This window comes from Lemur catta, chromosome 15, assembly GCF_020740605.2.
Source record: "Lemur catta isolate mLemCat1 chromosome 15, mLemCat1.pri, whole genome shotgun sequence".
In the NCBI taxonomy this organism is placed as follows: Eukaryota; Metazoa; Chordata; class Mammalia; order Primates; family Lemuridae; genus Lemur; species Lemur catta.
The window spans coordinates 55,920,533-55,939,938 of record NC_059142.1 but is presented as its reverse complement, the minus strand read 5'-3'; the positions used below and the strand labels follow the sequence as shown (position 1 = coordinate 55,939,938).

Sequence of the window (19,406 nt, the reverse complement as noted above, 5' to 3'; positions counted from 1 at the left end):
AAATCCAGGTCAGTGCATAGTAGTTAGCTCTTCAGTAAGAGAGAAGCCACTCGCACGGGACCCGTGGGGCTGGGCCAACGACGCGGCACTCACCAGTCAAAAGGTGTAAAGGACCCTCGAGATTCACAGAGTCTGAAAACTGGGAAGAGACTTGAACATGCGTTTTATAAAAAATGTAAATCAATGGCCAGTAGCACCTGAAGAGCCGCTTTAGCATCATTGCTCACTAGGCAAATGCAAACTAAGATCATAATGACATTGCACCATACGCCGGTTGGAACAGCTGAAACCAAACCACAGAATGCCAAGTGTTGACCTGCTGCAGAGCAAGTGGCACATCCGTGGCACCGGAGGAATGTGACAGGGTGAACCACTTTGGAAACTGTGGGGGGGTTTGTTCTGAAGTTAAATGTACACCCACGACATGCCGAAGCCATTCCACTTCTAGGTATGTACCCAGGAGAAGGGAATACTGATTTCCACACAGACTGGAACGTGAACATCTGCAGCAGTTTTGTTCGTAACCACAGTGGAAACAGCCCAATGGTGACCAACAGGGGAGGCGAACGGACACTCAGAATGGGACACGACGTGCAGTAAAGAGGAGTCAGCTACTGGTGCTCCCAACACGGGTGAGTCTCAAAGGCATTTTACTGAACAAAAGAGCAACACTTAACCATTCTGTTTACACAAAGTTCTTCAAAAAGTCAAATCTAACATACAGTGAGGAAAAGCAGGGCAGTGGTGCCTGGCCCGGGGGCCGAGGAGAGGGACCAACTGCAGTGGGGCATAAAGGGACGGATCTTGATGGCGGTGCAGTCCCACGGTGCATCCATCCACACGCATCAACTACACTTACGTGGGCACATTTTATTGAATGCATCTCCATAATGTTGATTTAAAACTGTAAAAATGAATAAATTACATTTTATTTTTTTTTAATTTCAAAATATTAACAGGGTACAAATGTTTCTGTTACACAGAAGTCGGGCTTTGCTGTGCCCGTCCCCAGAGCCTGTTCATGTACCCAACAGGGGAGTTTCTCTCCCTCCCCTCCCCCCACCGCGTTTCCAGCGTCCTTCGTGTCCCTTCGTGCCGCGGCCCACGGTGCAGGTCCCGCGTGTCGGTGAGGACACGTGGTGCTCGGCGTTGCACTCGCGAGACTCTTCACTTAGGATAAGGCATTTCAAACAAATAAAAAGAAGACAACTGTACACCAGCAGATGCGCACTAAAGGGTCTTCCTGCTAACTAAAGAAAAATGATCTCAGGAAGGAATGAAGAACAGAAGATGTATAAACATAAATGATACTAACTATAAAATAGTAATGACATCTACAGAGATAAAATATATAGGCAATTAAAACAAAGGAGAACAACTAAAAAAAAGTCAAGAGGTACGTAAGTGGAATTAAAGGGTTCTGTGGCCTTGCGTTGCCTGGGAAGCAGCGAGTGCTAATTCACATTAGGCCTTTTTTTTTTTTTTTTTTTTTTTTGAGACAGAGTTTCACTCTGTTGCCCAGGCTAGAGTGCCGTGGCGTCAGCCTAGCTCACAGCAACCTCAAACTCCTGGGCTCAAGCGATCCTCCTGCCTCAGCCTCCTGAGTAGCTGGGACTACAGGCATGTGCCACCATGCCCAGCTAATTTTTTCTATATATATTTTTTTAGCTGTCCAGATAATTTATTTCTAGTTTTAGTAGAGACGGGGTCTCGCTCAGGCTGGTCTCGAACTCCTGACCTCGAGCAATCCTCCCGCTTCGGCCTTCCAGAAGGCTAGGATTACAGGCGTGAGCCACCGCGCCCGGCCCAGTGACATTTCTTAATGATAAAAAGTTTGATTCACTCCACCAGGAAGGGGCTCGGGCACGGCTAATCTGTCCTGCAGTGCTGAAGGTTCTGCGAAGCATGTGGTCAAAGGGGAATGAACTTGTCAAAATTATTTCTTCAGCTCAAGAAAGGAGGAGGCAGTTACAGTATGTGTATTAGCAACATCTCCGATTAGGAACGGGGCAGATTACAGGAAATCACATATGACGTAAGCCCGATGGCAGAACAGGGATGTGGGCTGCCCCTGCGCTAGACAAAGGTGCAGCACGGACGGCCCCCATGACAGCTAAAGGATGGACCAGCAGGGAGGCGGCACGACCAGGTCCACATGACAGCAATGACCATCCTAACGAGAATCTTTCAAACCTTTCTGATCATGAGCTCCAGTAGGAAGCACATTTTACACGGTGACGCAACACACACACACACACACACATACACACACACAGTCTCACATGCAAATACACGTATTCAAGCAACAGAACCAAAGAACATTCATCTTCTAGGAAAACAATGATACTTTTTTCTTCTTTGTTTTAGTGCTGGCTGCGGCCCACCAGACTGGGTTTACAGCCACGAATCAACCACGACTTGACGTCTGAAAGACGCTGACGTAGATGAAGCCCTCCTCAATTTCTCCAGGAGGACACACTGGCTCAGCGTTATCAAAATGGGTTTGTGATGAACACAGCACCTCAGAGACGCTAGGAATTAGAAAATTACACGATTCTACCTCTACATAAACTGACTTTTTAAAAACCACTGCAGGCATCTTGTTTCCTAATGATTTTTAAAAAATCTGTACCCAGAGTTTCTTAGTGGAACGGTTTGCACACAGCTCCCCTTGGACCCCGCTTTGCATTAACGGCTCCGCAGAACAGAACCTGCTGATCTCTGCTTGGGAAGTAAATTAGGGAAAGGTACTTCACATTTTGGAGGAAAAGGAGTGATGGTTTCTATGGCTCTGAACAGGCAGGAACACAATACTGGGGATAAATCACCTTTTCCTGCACTTTTCACAGAACGGCGAGTTATCGCCCAGCCCTGGTCAGGCCACAAGGACAACGCATGGGACGGTCCCCGCAGAGACGGTGAACATGCATCAGCCGGAGAACCGGCTCAGGGACAGGAAGAAGCAACTTCCCATTTGTTTACTCAACATGTTTATGACACAATGAAAAACAGCTTTTTTTTTTTTTAATTAAATTGTGCAGATTCCAAAGCCCTTCGGAATAAATCTGAGCCCAAGCTTGTTTCTGCAGCATTGCTGCAAAAGCGGGTTTTCTGTGGGCTCCGCAGCGTCAGGGCTGATCTCCAGACAGAGCCTTTCCTGAGAGGCGGAGAAGTCTCCTCCAAGCAGAGTTCTTTGAGAAGCTGCTAAAAAGCCTGTCACGTCCGGGAAAAGCGGCTTCTAAGATAAGGGGAAGGAAGACAGACTGCAGACCAATGCCAGGCACACCTGCCTCCTGCGTGCTCACTCCCTCTGGCTCCGCAGACGCAGACGCCTCCTGGAGAGTGGCGAGTGCTGAGTGGCGAGTGGTGAGACACCCTGGCCTGAAGAGGGTGGCAGGAGGAGGGTGACCTTCTCGGGAGTGGAGTCACTCCCGTGGAATACCTCCTCTGTTTTAGCAGAGATGGTCACCAACAGTCCCTTGTCCTGAGCCGATCTGAACCTTTGTGGTCTCTGAAGTGCCAGGGTCACTCCCCACCCTTGTAAATTCTGTTTCTTCCTATGAATCTATTAACGTGCCACCGAAACACAGTTTCCAAATCTGATCAGGCTGTGCTGTTCCCTCGACCTTCTGGGCTGATGCTCCTCCGAGGCTTTCTCAGTGCGGTCACTAAGCGGCAGCTCGGCGCCTCCTCCCGTTGCCAGGCGCCCCGTGCTGGGGCCAAGCAGACCGGTCCCTTCCCCCCACACCATAAACATCCCCTCGTTCCGTCACGTCCACACAGAACCTGAGCTTGGAGGCCAGACATCTGGACGCGTAAAACCCACGTTATCTCCCCCGTAAGACCTTTCCCAATGTGGCCCCACCAAAAACAACCTTTTTTCCCTCTGCACGTTCACATTCACCACTATATCCATCCTTCCACGTTCCGCCAAGCGCAGAGACGGGCGATGGCATCACACAGACCTGGGTTTGAGTCCTCCAGGCTCTGCGCTCCTCGCTGTGTGACTCTGGGTAGGTTACCTAACCTCCCTGAGACTCACACACTTCATTTATAAAATGAAGAAAATACCACCCAACCTCACAGGGAGACAGAAAAGTGGAATGAGTGAAGACATAACGAGTTTAGCCTGGAAACTGGAACACTGTTACGGGCTCAGTAAATGCAGCAGTTCTGATTTCTGTCACAGAAAACCCCACAAGTTTTAAGGTAAATTAAATCAGATATGTTGGAATTGCCCAAATAAACTAAACTCGTAAGTTTAATACAACAAACATGAGAATTCTGTGAGCAACCTAAGTTACATGTAGCACATTTTCACATTGTAACCTAAGCTTTAGAGAAAATATTTGCAAATCATATATCTGATAAAGGACTAACAATAAAAATACATAAAGAACACTTAACAACTCAGTAATGAGAAGGCAACTCAAATAAAGAATGGGTAAAACAATTTCACACGCCCTTCGCCCGGGAAGGTACAGGATGGCAACAAGCACAGGGAAGCCTGCTCAGCATCGTTAGCTGCCATTGAACTGCAAACGAGCCACCGTGGGACTTGCTGTGTGTCCACTAGGATGGCTACCCTTGAGGAGGTGGTGGTGGTGGTGGTGGGGCTCACGCCTTCAATCCTAACTCTTCAGGAGGCCGAGGTGGGAACATCACTTGAGGCCAGGACTTCGAGACCAGCCTGGGCAACATAGTCAGACTCTGCTGCTACAAAAAATAGAAACATTAGCCAGGTGTGGTGGTGGCGCCTGTAGTGCCAGCTACTCGGGAGGCTGAGGCAGGAGGATGCTTCAGCCCAGGAGTTTGAGGCTGCAGTGAGCTGTGATGATGTCACTACACTCCAGCCCAGGTGACACAGCAAGATCCTGTCTCAGACAGACAAAGAAACAGAGCAAAGAAACAGGCCGTAACCAATGCGGGCAAGCCGGTGGAGAGGCTGGCAGGAATGTAAAACGATGCAGACCTACAGAGAAAGAAAGTAGGTTTGTGGACCCGGTGGTGGGCATGGGACTCTGAATGGATATGAATATCGTATTGGATTGACGGGAATGTTTTAAAACTGGACTATGGAGACAGTTGTACAAGTTGGACAATTTACTAAAAATCAATGAACTGTACACTTAAAATGGTTATGTAAATTATACCTTGCAGAGGAAAAATAATAACCCCAGTAGGTTCTTAGTTGGAACTGACTCCTGTTACAAAAGACAGATTAACAAGAGGAAAACACACAAGCTCATTAACACGTATATCTCAAATGTACTTCGGGGACGTTCAGAGAACAAGTAGCTCTCAAGAAGCTGGCTTTGAATTCCAGCTTACGGAGCATCTTCACTGAAGAACAGTAAATTGTAAAGAGGTGACAAGACAAAGGAAAAGGACTTCGAGCCTCTCCGGGCAGCAAGCTGGGGGAAGGCCAACAGCGGGCAGACGGAGGTGGTCAGTGGAGCTTCTCCACGTGGATCCTCTGGCACCGCCTCCAGGCCGACAGGGTCCAAAGCTGTCTGCAGTGGGTGACATCTGTCCTCCCTGGGAAGGGGGGGCAGGATACCTGCTTGTCCCTGTAAATCTACGTCCTGCTTTCAGGCAGGCAGAGGGGGCAGAGAGCCTTCCTGCGTCTGCGTCCTGCTGTCTTCAGCGCGACTAGCCTGCATGCTCTGGGGAGGGACGCCCCGGTCTGCCAGAGCTACAGGACGCGGGACGCACAGGCACCTAGCGCTGCTGGGTCGGCACCCATGGACATGACCTCGAAGGTCCTTAGATTCTGCCAGCGAAACGCCTGCTTGGCCGCGATGGCCCTTCTGCTGGCCGTCTGGCCGCCCCTCCCCGCAAACGGAAGCCGCTGGCCAAGCTCTGTGCCACTCACTGCTCCCTTCACGCTGCTGTGGCTGACAGACCACTGGTCCGTGCAGCCAGACACCCAGTGTAGGCAGCGACCAAGCTACTGAGTGCCTCAGTTTCCCCACCTGATGCAGTGATCTGAATCAGATTCGGACAGGCTGCTGGGGACCCACACGTGCTCCCAGGTTAGCCCAGTTAGTTCTAAATCCTGGACCTCTGCCTCTTTCAAAGACTGCCCGTGGAACACAAGCCACGCTCGAGCCGGACCCAGGGCTCCCCGCCTGGAACGCTGTCCCCCGACCTGGCCCGGCTGTCCCCCGTGGCCAGGCAGAGCTCATCTGTGCCGCCCTTCAGACAGGCCGCCCTGGCCGTTCACGCAGAGCAGCGCCAGTCTCCGTTTCAGGTCGTCGCTCTGTGCTCATGCTTCTCCCCGACGAGGGTGTGCGTTGACGAGGGCAAGGACTTCGAACGTCGTCACCGCCCGGAACCCAGAGCAGGCCCTGGTACACAGCGAGTGCTCAGCGGACACGCGCTGCGTGGATCAGACAATGGACGAATGCGCCAGGGGACAAGCATGTGGCCTGCGTGCACATTCAGGCTTGGAGCCTCAGGAGCCCCCTTCTGAGTCGGCAGCTCATACAGGACCCGCTGGGCTCTAGCTCAGAAGACGGCACTCAGTGTCCCTGAAGAGGCCACGTGGTACCGTGACCAGAGTCAGACTGTGTAGACTGTGAGGCAGAGAGGCACAAAGGCAGGGCCGGCAGACGCAGGGCTGGTGCAGGTCCTGCCACTTACTCGTGACCTACGGGTGTGACTGAGCAAGTTCCTACGCTTCCTTTTGTCTCCCCTTCCAGAGGTTTAAAATGGACACGGTGTCGGCAGCTGCTTGCTGGGCTGCTGTGGTGAGCCCAGTGGCCACGCGCACAGGTGACAGGGGGGAGACACCAGCAGACCTACGGAAGGACTGATCGGTGGGTCCTCGGCCAGCCCAGTGGCTGCGAGGGACACAGAGCCCAAGCGGCAGACTCTCAAGAGAGGCTAGACAGGCAGGTGGACTGAGGAGGGCGGTGTGTCCGCTGAGATGTGCACGCGGCTGGGGCTGAGGCCTCCTCTGCAGGGCTGTGACACCAGAACGTGCGTGGCCACAGGCACTGAGCAGTCCTCAGGACCAAACAGGAAGCGTGACGCGAGGGTGACCAGCGAAGCACACACTCTGCCTGGCCGTGCCTCCCTCCCCCGCCCGCCCGAGCCCCTCCGACCTGCCTTCCAGACAGGCTGCAGCCCGCGTCTCCGCGGGGCCGGGCTCCCGTCAGAGACTCTCCGACACACGTTTTCGCTTGGACGCTAGGCGGTGGCCAGGGCACCAGCCCGCGAGGAGGGACGAGAGGAGAGCCGCAGATGTCCAAACATGTCCTGCTGCGCCACGCAGGCCTCGGTTCTGGTGACAAAGGTCATGATTTTGGTGGCACTGTGAAGGAAACGAAGTTCTCGGTGCCGTGTGCAGGCGCCCCCAGTGCCCTCCTCACCCGCAGGTTCGTCACAGCCACATGTCACCCCAGAACTGATGTCCCCCCGCTCGCAGATCAGGACACACGACGGAGGCCTTGCCGGGGTGTGTGGCGGACACCAAGGTGCCAGCAAGTGGCCTGATGCCGCCCGTGCAGGGGAGGAGACGGCTGCGGCGTGACAGGGCTCCCACACTCCCGCCAATACGCACACCCTCTCCACGGCGCAGCCTCTTGGGGCTTTGTCTTCACCACTTCCATTGCTAAATTAGATCCCAGTGCCTCATTACTCATCTCATCAGTGACTGGCAGACGTTAATGAAGCACTGACTCGTCACCTCCAACCAGCCGAGAGCACGTATTTGTGGTGAAAAGAAAGGTACTGTTTAATCAAGACCAGTGTCTCTGACAGCGGTTTCCTTTCACACACAATCCGCGTGTGTGACTCGACACGGCAGTGCGGCAAATGCTAATCGCGGCCGCTGGCCTGTGACGTGAGCGCGACCTGCCAGCCCACGCAGACCTTCCGCCCACCGGGCTCACGGGCTCCGGGGCAGGCCGCCCGCACGGCCCTGCTCCAGCCTGGCTGCCCGCACGGCGCCACCGCGGATGGCCCGGCTTTGAAGAGGTAGACGATGATAGCACCTGTCTTCGAAGGACCCAGCGAGGAGGGAGAGCACGTGCTTCCTGGCACTGAGGTGGGCGTCCCCCGCACCTGCTCACGCGTCTCCTCACGCCCTCCCCACCGCGTCCAGGGCTGCGATGAGACGGGATCTCGCACACGGAGACCAGGGAGCCAGGACCGAGCACGTCAGGTTCCAAAGCCGAGTCGAAGCCAGGACCCCGGGTGCCGGCTCCCGGCCTGCTGCCTCCACGCACGGGCCAGGCTGCTGCCTGGGCCCAGAGCAAGTGGATCTGATGTCTTGCTTTGTTCCAGACATTGGGTTTTCGGCTGTTAAAATGTGCTGTTTACACAATCAATGCTAATCATGAATAATTTTTTGGTACGCTCTGAGCCTCAAGTGATCAGAATACCAACAGCCTCACAGAATAGGTTTCACATCCTTCAGATTCCCTGGAGCTTCCCGAGTACCCTAATATTTCTAGCACTGTTTAAGCGTTTCATTACTTTGTTTCGGGGCTGAAAAATGTCCCTTAATTTCGAAGCGTGGATCTCGCTGCTGCGCTCTCAGAGGACTCGGAATGTAAATACGCACCGCGGCAGCCACAGGCCTATTCATCAGGCTGCTGGGTTGGCGCAGATAATTAGAAATGGGGGTGTCGCCGGAGCAAGGTTCGTTATAATTTACTTCCAGACACAGCAGCTTAATTAGAAAACAAATTCCTTCCTAGTTTTAAAGATTGCTAAATAATTATAAACACACGCCGTATCTTCCATCCAGCCTTGTGCTGAGACTGTAAACAACACACTTTTGCTAGGAAGGGTTATCACCTGATGTCTGAGGAACCTTTGTTTTCAGCAGTTGCATTGAGGCAGCTGTTTGAAATACGCCACGTTTATTACAGAATTGTCGCGCAGCAATTCTGAGGCACGACTGTGTCAATTTCTCCCGTGATGGCGAGGAAGATGACACCGATGACTCAGGTTGGCCCTTGACCACAGGTGCGAGCAGGGCAAGGTGTCACCTCGACGTCACTTAGGCGGTGGGGAGGCCAGGCCGCCACAGCCGAGCTGTACGAGGGCACAGTGTGTGCCGTGCCTCTCGCAGCCCCTAGACCCCAGCGCGAGTGGGCGCTGAGGCTCTCCACGGAGGGTCCCCAGCCACGAGGTCGCCTGCTGTGCATTTAGCGGGACGGTGTTCCGTCACTGGGCACAACGCCAGCGTGAACCCTGAGCCTCTAGCCCTGAAGAGCTCTGGCTTTGCAAACCTCACTAAGGGCCACACTGCAGGGCAAGGATGCATCCCCTGAGAGAGCAGCCGGCAAGGACGCGTTTCTGCCACCAGATCCCTGCCTGCCACACACTGCCTGGCCTCAGCACGTCCTCGGGAGACCTGTGCCAGGACTGTCCTTCACATACGTAGAACAAGGGCCGCCGGGAAGAGAACAGGGCGGGCAGAGCACAGGACGCAGGTCTCACTGGCAGGTCTTTAAGCCTGAAGGAAATGACACTGGGTACCACAGGCCCGTTCTCGCCCCGCCTCACCTGCCACACCAGGCGGGGGCAGAGGGACCAACGTCATCCTCACACCTAGTGGTGGCAGGTATTCACGAGTGTGAGAAATTTCTACGTGATGAGTTGAAATGAAAGAACAAAACTATATGAAAAATGAAGAGTTCAGAAGCCTTACAAAGCAAACAAAACCCAACACCAAGTTAAACCCCAGCTAGTGTTATGCTTACGTACTGCACGAAGCCTCCTGACACCTGCGCATCCACAGGATCTGTTCATGACGTGCACCTGTGGCACGGCCTGCCACACAGTGCTCTGCTGCGGATGCGGGTCCCACCCCGCCCCACCAATCTGTGGAGTTCAGAATAACGAATGGCTAAAAAACAAATGAGACCAAGAAACTGAGTGCAAGAGCTCATTTCTGTTTGGTCCTAAAACCATAATTACAGGCGAGTGATCCCACAAATTGACCTGACCCAAGATCGGCTCACCACGGAGCAGCAGTGGACGGCTGTGTGTGAAGCCACGTCACACCCAGGCGAGACCCGGGGAAGGGGACAGCAGAGCAGGGCCCCCGAGTGCACACGGGCAGGGAGGCCAGGGTGACACATGCCCCATCAGTGTTAATGCAGACGTGACTCAAGGGACCTGCAGCCCCACTTCTCTTGGAGGACAGTCACAGCACGCAGGGACACGTGGGAACGGCACCCAGACAACCACAGGGCTCTCCCAAACCTCAACCAGAACCTGCTCTGACAGCTTTGTCAATATCGTGCAAGTGTTTTTATTAAAATCTCTCAACTATTCAAAAATTTATATACTTAAAATATTCCCTGGCTTCTCGAAACCATCCGCCACTTATACATTTTTTAAACAGTTGTGCCACCCAGGCGGGAGGCAGGGCCTCTGCTCCCACCTGCCTCAGTCCTGGGCAAAGACCAGAGCCTCCCTGTTCCCACCCCGTGACAGCCACGGGCAGGAGATGCTTCAGGGAGGAACGCCTTCCTGCTGACTCTGAAGCTGAGGACAGGTGACACCCTAAATGTAAACCCAGGAGTCTGGGAGGAGCCACCCCGAACCCACCTTTGTGACTGACCCACCTGCAGGGGAACAGGCACCTCGTCTTGGTCACTTCATTTTAGGAGGTTTTGAAAAAGATGACAAACTCAACAGGCTTTGAGCATGCCAGATGTCACCTGGGGAAGTGGCCTGTCCCTGCTGGCACTATGCTGTGACGTGTGGGAGCCTGACCTGCCGTGTCCTCCGTGGCACAGGTGTGAACGTCCACAGACAGTGGGGCATGTTCGCACCCTGGCGCTGGGAAGGAGGAAACTGGGCGCTGCTTCAGAGGATGGTCCCTGGGCTGTTGCGTCAGGGAGGTGACTCCCGGCCCAGGGGCACGCTGGTGACGAGTTAACCCTGGCATGTGCTGGGAGCCCCATCTTTGGGCCTCCTGCCCAGGGCAAGGTGGAACCCCTGGCACACTGAGCCTGGCAGGTGGGTGTGGGCAGCATGGAGGGTGGTGGGGACTCCACATGGAGCCCAGCGGGGCAGTGGCTTCCAGAAGGACCAGACCAGCCACAAGCCCACGGTGGAGACGTCCAGGCACAGCTGGGGAGCAGCTCCCCATGCGCCCTGGTCCTGGCAGGCTGCAGTCACACCCTCCCTGCATTCCTTGGGTTCAACTGACCTTAACCTTTCCCCCCTCGAGGAAAGGGTTCAGTGTGTATTTGAGTTAGAATCGAGGACACAGCACAGGGTCTGTCTGATCTGGACCCTGCGGCTTTAGCTCTGCAGCGGGGCACAGGCTCCGGGAGGCTCAGCGCCCTTGGCCAGGACATCTAGGACTGTGGGGTTAGGTCTGCGCTGCATGGAAAACACTCACGAACACAACAGCTGGTTTTCTCTGATCTATACTAGATTAAAATTTAAAGAAGGGGATGTGACAGGACCACTGGAATCAACCCGCTCTCTCAGCCCCTCTTCGGGAGCACGACAGACCAGGTGCCAGGTGTGGGCGGGACTCGAGCGCAGGGAAGAAACCCACGGATAAAGCCACACTTGCTGGATCCACAAACGCTCGTCATGAGTCCGTCACCAAAGGACGAAGGGAACGAGGGCAAACTTGGCCGCAGCTGCCTGGAGCGCGACACCATGTGTCAGCCGCTGTGGCCGTGGGCCTCAATACCGTCTGGTTCCACGCAGCTTAACGTCACCATGAGTCACCACACCCCATGGTGCGCAAGTGGCGGGGAGGGGCCCAGGTGGGCCTGCAGCTAACACGGCCCCAGCGGGGGAAGCCGCAGAGCTCGCTGTGACCAAGACCAACAGAACCTGGGAAGAAACCTCCAGAAGTGTTTATAAAGGAGCTGAAAATAACGAGACATTTTTACCAGGAGTGTTCTCTGGATAGAAAACCACAGCAGCCTGGAAGACTCTGTTAAACAGAGATGTGCTTCATTTTCTGCCTAGCTATGTAACTCCAAAATCAAATCTACTGACTGAACTCTTTTCTTATGAAACTGTAAACATAATTGGGAAAAAAATTTAAAAATTTAAAAAGTACAGGAACAGCATTTTCTTTTAAGTGGAGAAGTCTCTTAAGTAAGTTGTGAAAGTTCAAGACTTATGTCCACTCAGAAATAGAGCTAGTGGCCACTGCGACCAGGCAGCTTCGGAGCTATGCCTCCGGGTTTCTCCTAGTATTGTATAATTCTAAAGTTTGGAATTCGTCCTGGCATGAAGAAATAAACATAATTCAGCCATTCACATTCAATCCAACCTTCGCCACGCTACTCGAGAGAGTAGCAATATGGCATTTCAAACTGCAAATATTAGTTTGTGTGAGTTTCCGCCAAACTATACTAAAACAGGTACTTTTGCGTATTTAGAGAACAGCGACTCAGACCCAAATCAACGCACCTTAAGAAATTATTCACAACAAAGCCTGAAATTTCTAAAATGACTTATTAAACCAATTAATCTAAACAACAAGCTTTTAAAAGTGCAAACCCCTCTAAAACCGTAATTATCTCTTTTAAATTGCACAATTGAACTTGGATACACAATCTTCTAAAGTCATCTGGTGGCATTTATCTGATGGTGAACAGGTGTATGAATGACATGTCCTCCTTTCTGTGTCTGAAATCTGAGGACTTCAGAAACGCAGAGTGACACTAGCAATTACCCGCACTGCAGAGGCCCTGCTGGCGGGTGGACGCGAGTGGAGAGTGGAAGCCGTGTGGGGAAGCGGGGGGCTCTCTGGGGCCGCTAGCTCCCCAGTCAGGCCGGGGGGCGCCCCCGCTGCAGGACAGGGCCGACCAGGAGCGAGTGGACGCCCACGAGTGTAACCAAGGCTCGGACTCCGCAGCCCACACTCCTCCCACCCCGAACCCTGCTCAGGGGCACTGTGAGAACGGCCTGCACCCTGCTTGGTCACGACCACTCTAACAAAGGCTTCTAGAACACTATCAGGCGGCTGCTGGTTTAGAAATAACCAGACCCGCTGCGGAGCAGAAGGGCACCACACCTTTCCCCGTGCCCTGCTGGCACTGACCCATGTGGCACTAGTTCTTTCCTGTCACCCCCCCCCACTATGCTGTGAACAAAAGCGCCCCGAAGTGAACGAATGCAGAGACCTGTCACGTGACTTCCCCAGCCGCGTATTCAGAATTGAAAAGGAGACGCCGCACTTGCCGAATTGTCTGCGGTGTCCTCACCGTATTTTGTTGATTCCTTCTCTTAAATTTACCTGAGTATATGTATTTTACATGATTATATTTTTATAAAAAAATTAAACAAGATGGAAAAAAGTCAAAGTGCCTTAACACTGCTTTTTCCTCTCCTTTTTCTAAGTCCTACTTTCCTGCCCTACTCTGGGCATCCTGCTGTGTGTATTTTTCGGAAGACAGCACAGGTGTAGCCACTGCGTCCTTTCCACCTGCCACATGGTGAGTGTCCCCTGCAGAGGGGACCCTGGCTGATGCTACGCCCCTACTGGCAAACATTCAGGCATAACACTCCTGTACTTTCTCTCCGCCTCACAAGGCAAGGACTTTTCTAGGAAAGAAACTTAGAAGTAGATTTGCTTTTCCTATCTAATTTAATAAATTTAAGCCTTAGGTATTTTAACATATGATTTTACATATTAAGAATTTAGAAAATTATCTTGTATGTTAATTCTAGAAGAAATGGGGCTCAGAGCCGAAGCGTTTCAAATAACTCCATGGTTGGCTGGACACCAGTGGCTCACACCTGTACTCCTACAACTCTGGGAGGCCGAGCGGGGAAGATCGTTTGAGCTCAGGAGTTCGAGACCAGCCTGAGCAAGAGTGAGACCCCATCTCTACTAAAAATACAAAGAAATTAGCTGGACAACTAAAAATATATAGAAAAAATTAGCCGGGCATGGTGGTGCATGCCTGTAGTCCCAGGTACTGAGGAGGCTGAGGCAGGAGGATCACTTGAGCCCAGGAGTTTGAGGTTGCTGTGAGCTAGGCTGACGCCACGGCACTCTAGCCCGGGCAACAAAGTGAGACTCTGTCTCAAAAACAAAACAAAACAAAACACAACACAACTCCATGGTTTCTCCCATAATGCTTACATGGGTCAGGATGAGTCAAATGCACATACAAACAAACTAATGAGGGTCAAGTTTAGGGTCATGAGATGTTATTTCAGATCCAAATAGATCAAAACAAGAGGCAGAGGAGTCGGCCAGTGGCCTGGAGGCACAGTGGGAGATGAGTGCAATTAAAACACAGCATACAGGACGTCTGATGTAGCCTTGGCATTTTATGATTCAGCTTCTGAAATCAGTTTGTGCTGAGACAGTAAAATGAGCGGGGGTGGGGCATGGAAAGTTACAGAATATCACAGGGAAAGTCTAAGAAAATAGGTAGACGCTGAGGTATGACCCAGCTACCTCGGGCAGGGAGAGCAGAAATGATTTGTATGTTTAGCAACATGCCTTTGCTTTGGTTTGAAGTCTGGAGTATTCTTAAATGTTCAAAGGAGTTCAGCTTTTTATTACATTTTTCTTTTAATGTGGCCCGTGTTTGGCTATGTCCTACACCAAGCACCAGTGTAACAGTCGCAAACAGCCTTAATCAGAGAACAAAGGCGCATCCACATGAAGGGGACCTCCCCATGGGGACAGGAAACTGCTGAGGACCAAGAACCTTCAGACACGGAGAGAATCCCGTCGGATCCAGAAAGCCACAAGAGCTGAAACGTCTGACTTACTTTTCTATCAAATCCAGGGTGACTCCAGGCACCAGACTCACACATTTCTGCATGCAAAACCTGCAGAGAAAGAAAACACTGTGAGTGACACAAATGGGACATTTAAGGAGAAAATGCAACAGATCCGCAGAAAAAAGGAGGAGTCAAAGGTTTGGACGGGGGCTGCGTGGTCCCAACTCCGGCAGCTTTAGATGTGTGAAGAAAACCCTGGTGCCACGCCGCAGGCGGCACGAGGCTCCACAGCCGCAGCAGAGATTGCGAGAAGGGAGGCCGGTCTGCAGTCGCAGGAGGCCTGGTCCCCCGAGAGGGGCACAGAGATGCTTCCCAAAACTGAGCTTCCCGACACAGCACTGGGGCGGACCGCACCTCGCATTCGCTTCCTGCTGAGGAGAGTGAGCCGAGGACAGCGCAGGAGGACCGACTGCACAGCCTCACAGCACACAAAGGAAACGCAAGCTCAGTTCCACCGTTTTCACTACAGGATGCTGAAGTCAGAGCTGAGCGGCTCCCGTCCGAGGCAAACCCACCCTCCCGGGCAGGAGCGCAGCGGCCGGAGGAGGAGTGACTCACGGGAGGGGGAGCACATTCTCCCCCGCCAGGGCGACCGGCACACAGCAGGCAGCACCCGGGGAAGGGAGTGAAAAGGCAACTTAGTATTTTTAGCTGGAGAAATGTAAAATTCACCTACTTTCAGAACTAAGAATACCCCCTCAAACCGGGCTGGAGGACACAGCAAGTGTCGCAGCAACGCCGCGCACTCCCGCGTGCCGCCGGCGAGAGTGAGGAGCGGAGGCGGCTGGAGAAGGACCTGCCCAGGCTGAGGGGCCGAGTTCTCTGCCTCAAAAAGCAAAGCCCAGCCCAGCCCAGCCGGCAGAGCGAAGGTTCTAGTCTCACCTGTGGCTGCAACAGCTAGTGTTTCATCGTTCCAAGAGTCAGAGAAATACAAATGAGGCCCATCTTTGCCTGACGCTGGAGAGCAACCCCCTTCCCTGCGCATAAAGTGCCCAGCGGCCTGGGTGCTGCACGTGGCCGGCCGGTCCCACCTGAGCAGGTCCTTCTGCCGACTTCACTTCGGAAAGCTGTGCATGGGCCACTCCCCTGTTCCCTGAAGCCCCGACAGCAGCTGCACGTAAATCAGAAGCTCTCAGATAAAAACATGCTACAGGAAATACACTTTCGAATCTGAGTCCTATGCAAACCACGCTACGCTGTTGTTTGTCTCTTCATCCATAATGTACTTATCGATTGGGATTTCTGGAGTCCAGTAACGACAGAATCATTTGTATCAGGCTAATCCTTTTGCCAATAACAATAATAAACTCTGGACTAAATAAAAAAAAAACCAATTGAAAACACCAAAGAGAAAACAAATGCAGCAGAAACAAGAAGAGATGGCTCTGGACGAGGGACTTCACCCAGCCTTTCCCAAGGGTGCCCTCGAGTCACACAGCACCCGGGCGGCACTCAGCTGGAGGCAGCAGCCTCACCGGGTGGGAGTCTCAGATCAGGATTCAAGGCTGCCAGGAAACTGCAGGAAAAGCCTCAGAAAGGAGGGAGCCCAAATCTCCATGTAACCTTTCCTCAAGTCCTAGGCTGACTCCTGAACCGCACGGGCACAGGACAAAATGCGGAAGGTCCCTGTGGAGGACACTTTCCAGGGGACCAGGCTGCTTGCAAGGGTTCTGTCACTGGAGTTCAGAAGACATTAGAAAGTTAAGACAACTGTGGTTACAGGAAAATGTCATTTTTTTGAAAAAAGAAATGCACACTTAAGTATTTCGCTGGTAAAACATTGTAATGTCTGTAATTTATTAAAAATATCCACTAAAATACAGCAAATAATTAAGAAATTTAGGAGATATCGCTATCTATCTATAGATATATATGTTCATTTTATTATTCTCTCAACAGTTTTTAAACGGTTGAAAACTATCCAACCATAAAAAGCTCGGGGCGCAGAGGGAGCCCGTCAGCACAGACACTGACGAGTCAACGTCAGGAAAACATTTAAGGAAGCGATCTAATTTTTCAAAATTTTCACAATTTGCATCCACTTTTGAAGAATGCTGGGATTTAAAAGGAAGATCCCTGCCTCCCCCGCCTCCACTGTCCTTGGGATTATTAAATCGGTACTGATTTGCAAAAGCAGAAAACCAACATGCCTTCCTAAAGAGGTAAGTCTCTCCCGTGGAGGTGACTCCCACGACCGTGGACCCCGTGGGCACCCAGGTACTCTGGGACAAAGGGAAACAGTGCCCAGTGCCTGGCGGGGAACGTGCTCCACTAAACGCACCTTCCATCTTCACACGCGAACGCCGGGTCCTCGCCTAGCCTGGTCTGGGGTGTAGGACGGCCTTGTGGCACACCCTAAAACTCAGTTTATTTAAAACATACGTGATTGCTTTAAACTACAAAGAACCGAATACTTGAGTTGCAACCTTCCACCATTCTGTCCTATTTCTTTCTTGCCGTCTGAGTTGCTCTTTCCACGCAGAAGTCATGCCCTGGGTCCCCAGGCTCCCTTTACAGCACCAAGGCCACTCCAGTGTCACTGCCACCTGTGCTGACGGGGTGGAGGCCGCGCCGGCCACTGCCTCCCCAAACACTCCCCATTCAGCGGCAGCTTCCGAAGAGCAGACCCTGCTTAACACACGAGCCAGCCTCTCGGGGAGAACAGCGAGCTGTGAGTGCCGTGTGTGGACCATTGCAGAATCACAGGGACAGAACTGATGTCCCTGCAGAGCTCCGAAACTGCTGCACGTCTGTGGCCCAAAGCCAAGCCCTAACTCTCCTCCAAACTACAAGTGAGAGAAGGAAACAGCTGGGAGAAATTTTAAACAGGACTGGAGCCCACGATAAGCCCTGCGGCATCACAGCTTCTCTGCCGCCCAGAGACACTAACCGAAGACCCTCAGTGCAGGACGGAGGTTTTACTGACATCACGTGGACACTGATCTCTTTCCTTCCTACGCCGACAGGCCTCTCCCTAGAAGGACGTTCCTGCGAGCTGTGGGTCAGGAGGGAAGTTTAGTCATCCAAGCCCATCAGAATCAATCCCCAGATTTCCATCTCAGGCAGGTTTTACTCCACGTCTGGGAAGAAACGTCAAATGTCTCGGCTGCTGCAGAGTTCCCACTCGAGACAGACGGGCAACACTTGCTCCTAAAAATATCCACAAGAAAAGCCCCTTTCGGAATAAATTCTATGTATTTTAAACCTGGGAAGTTCTTCCTATTAAAATTTTTTTGAATTATTTTAGGCAGTTACTTTTCAGTAGCAGCAGGTTTAACCCCTGGATAACCCAAGTGAACCACATGGAAACAAAGGAAAGAAAAAAAGAATCGGTTGTTTTAGGGCTGGGGCGAGAGGGCTCGTGCACGTTTTAGCCCCTCAAGAATCACACGCCTTTGCACAGCTCTTGACAACTGCGAGAACACGTTTGATGCGTCACTGAACTCTGCTGAGGAAATCATAAGAGAAGAGGACCAGTGAGCAGGGAGAGGGAGGCTCGGGAGAAGGGAGAGGAGGGTGAGGCCCGCAGGAGGGGGGTGCAGACCAGAGCAGCGTCCACCGGCCATCGGTCCAGGAGAGACCTTCCTCTGCGACTTGCACAAGTCACGTGAAGCGGGTGCACCATCCTTTCCAACGTGTAAAATAAAGACAACATCAAACCACAAAACTACAAGTGTGGATATCTCGGGTGCAGGTTCCGACCCGAGGAGACACCCTCGCTCTTTGCTGGGAGCTTCGCGGATGTGCCAGCTGCTGTCAACAGCTGTCCTGGGCTGACCAAGTTCAGTGGTGTCTGGACTAGAAACAAACTGCGTCTACCCAGGTGTCTGCCCTAGTGGTTAAACAGACCCCGCACACTGCCCTCTCGTGCTGGTCCCTCCTCGTAACACCTGAGCATTCTGCCCACCTCTGCGACGTCTCCAGTTATAAGAAGGGAAAATAAAGTGCCCAGAACATGTTTCTGGATACTAATAGCACAAGATGATTTTAACTTCTTGTGAAAGGAACATTTATCAAGTAAGGAGTCTGATAAGCACTAGCTCCTTCATTCAGCTGCTCCACCAACCGTGCGTCCGTGCGGTTAACAGCAGCAGGCGGACACGACCATGACAGTGCTGGTTTGAGGGCACCGAGGGGAACCCGGCGCGAGCATGAACACTCTCGGCAGGGCGCACACTGTCCGAGGCAGGTGAGCGCCGCGGCACGTGGGGTCAGACGGGGCGTGCACCCGGCCCCCCCGCTGGCTTCTCCAGTCCTCACGAGCACCAGAGCCAGCAGCCGAACTCCGTGCGAGACTGAGCTAACTCCTGGCGTTCTGGTGGCAAACAGGGGAATTCACATTGATTTTCCAATTAACTTTTAAATGTAAATTGTGCTCTTTAAAGCGCCGACACACAATTTGTCCTTGTCCTCCTAAGCTAGGTGGGGAGGTTGGAAACGATGCCAGAGCACGTTCATCTTGTCACGTTTGCTGGTTCTGTCCGCTCATGGTTTAGGGTTTAGATGTTGGGTCAGCAGCCTCGGACGCCGTCCTCCGTGGAGATTCTCCACACCCGCCCTTAAAGGCTCCCAGAGGCAGCTGGGCCCTGCTGTTGGCAAGGGCAGGCTTTGAGGCCACAGAATTTCAGTTTTCTTTGTTCACAGGGGAAAACCCTGATTCC

General features: G+C 52.5%; 1 protein-coding gene across 4 annotated transcripts in view; it reads right to left on the bottom strand.

Moving 5' to 3' along the window:
* The window catches only part of RPTOR (regulatory associated protein of MTOR complex 1), a 272,593-nt gene that overhangs the window by 91,443 nt on the left and 161,744 nt on the right, over positions 1 to 19,406 (bottom strand). For all 4 annotated transcript variants that reach the window (XM_045569639.1, XM_045569640.1, XM_045569642.1 and 1 more), the window contains one exon: positions 14,734 to 14,793. In XM_045569639.1, the coding sequence (XP_045425595.1) occupies positions 14,734 to 14,793 (60 nt within the window). The remainder of the gene's footprint in view (positions 1 to 14,733; positions 14,794 to 19,406) is intronic.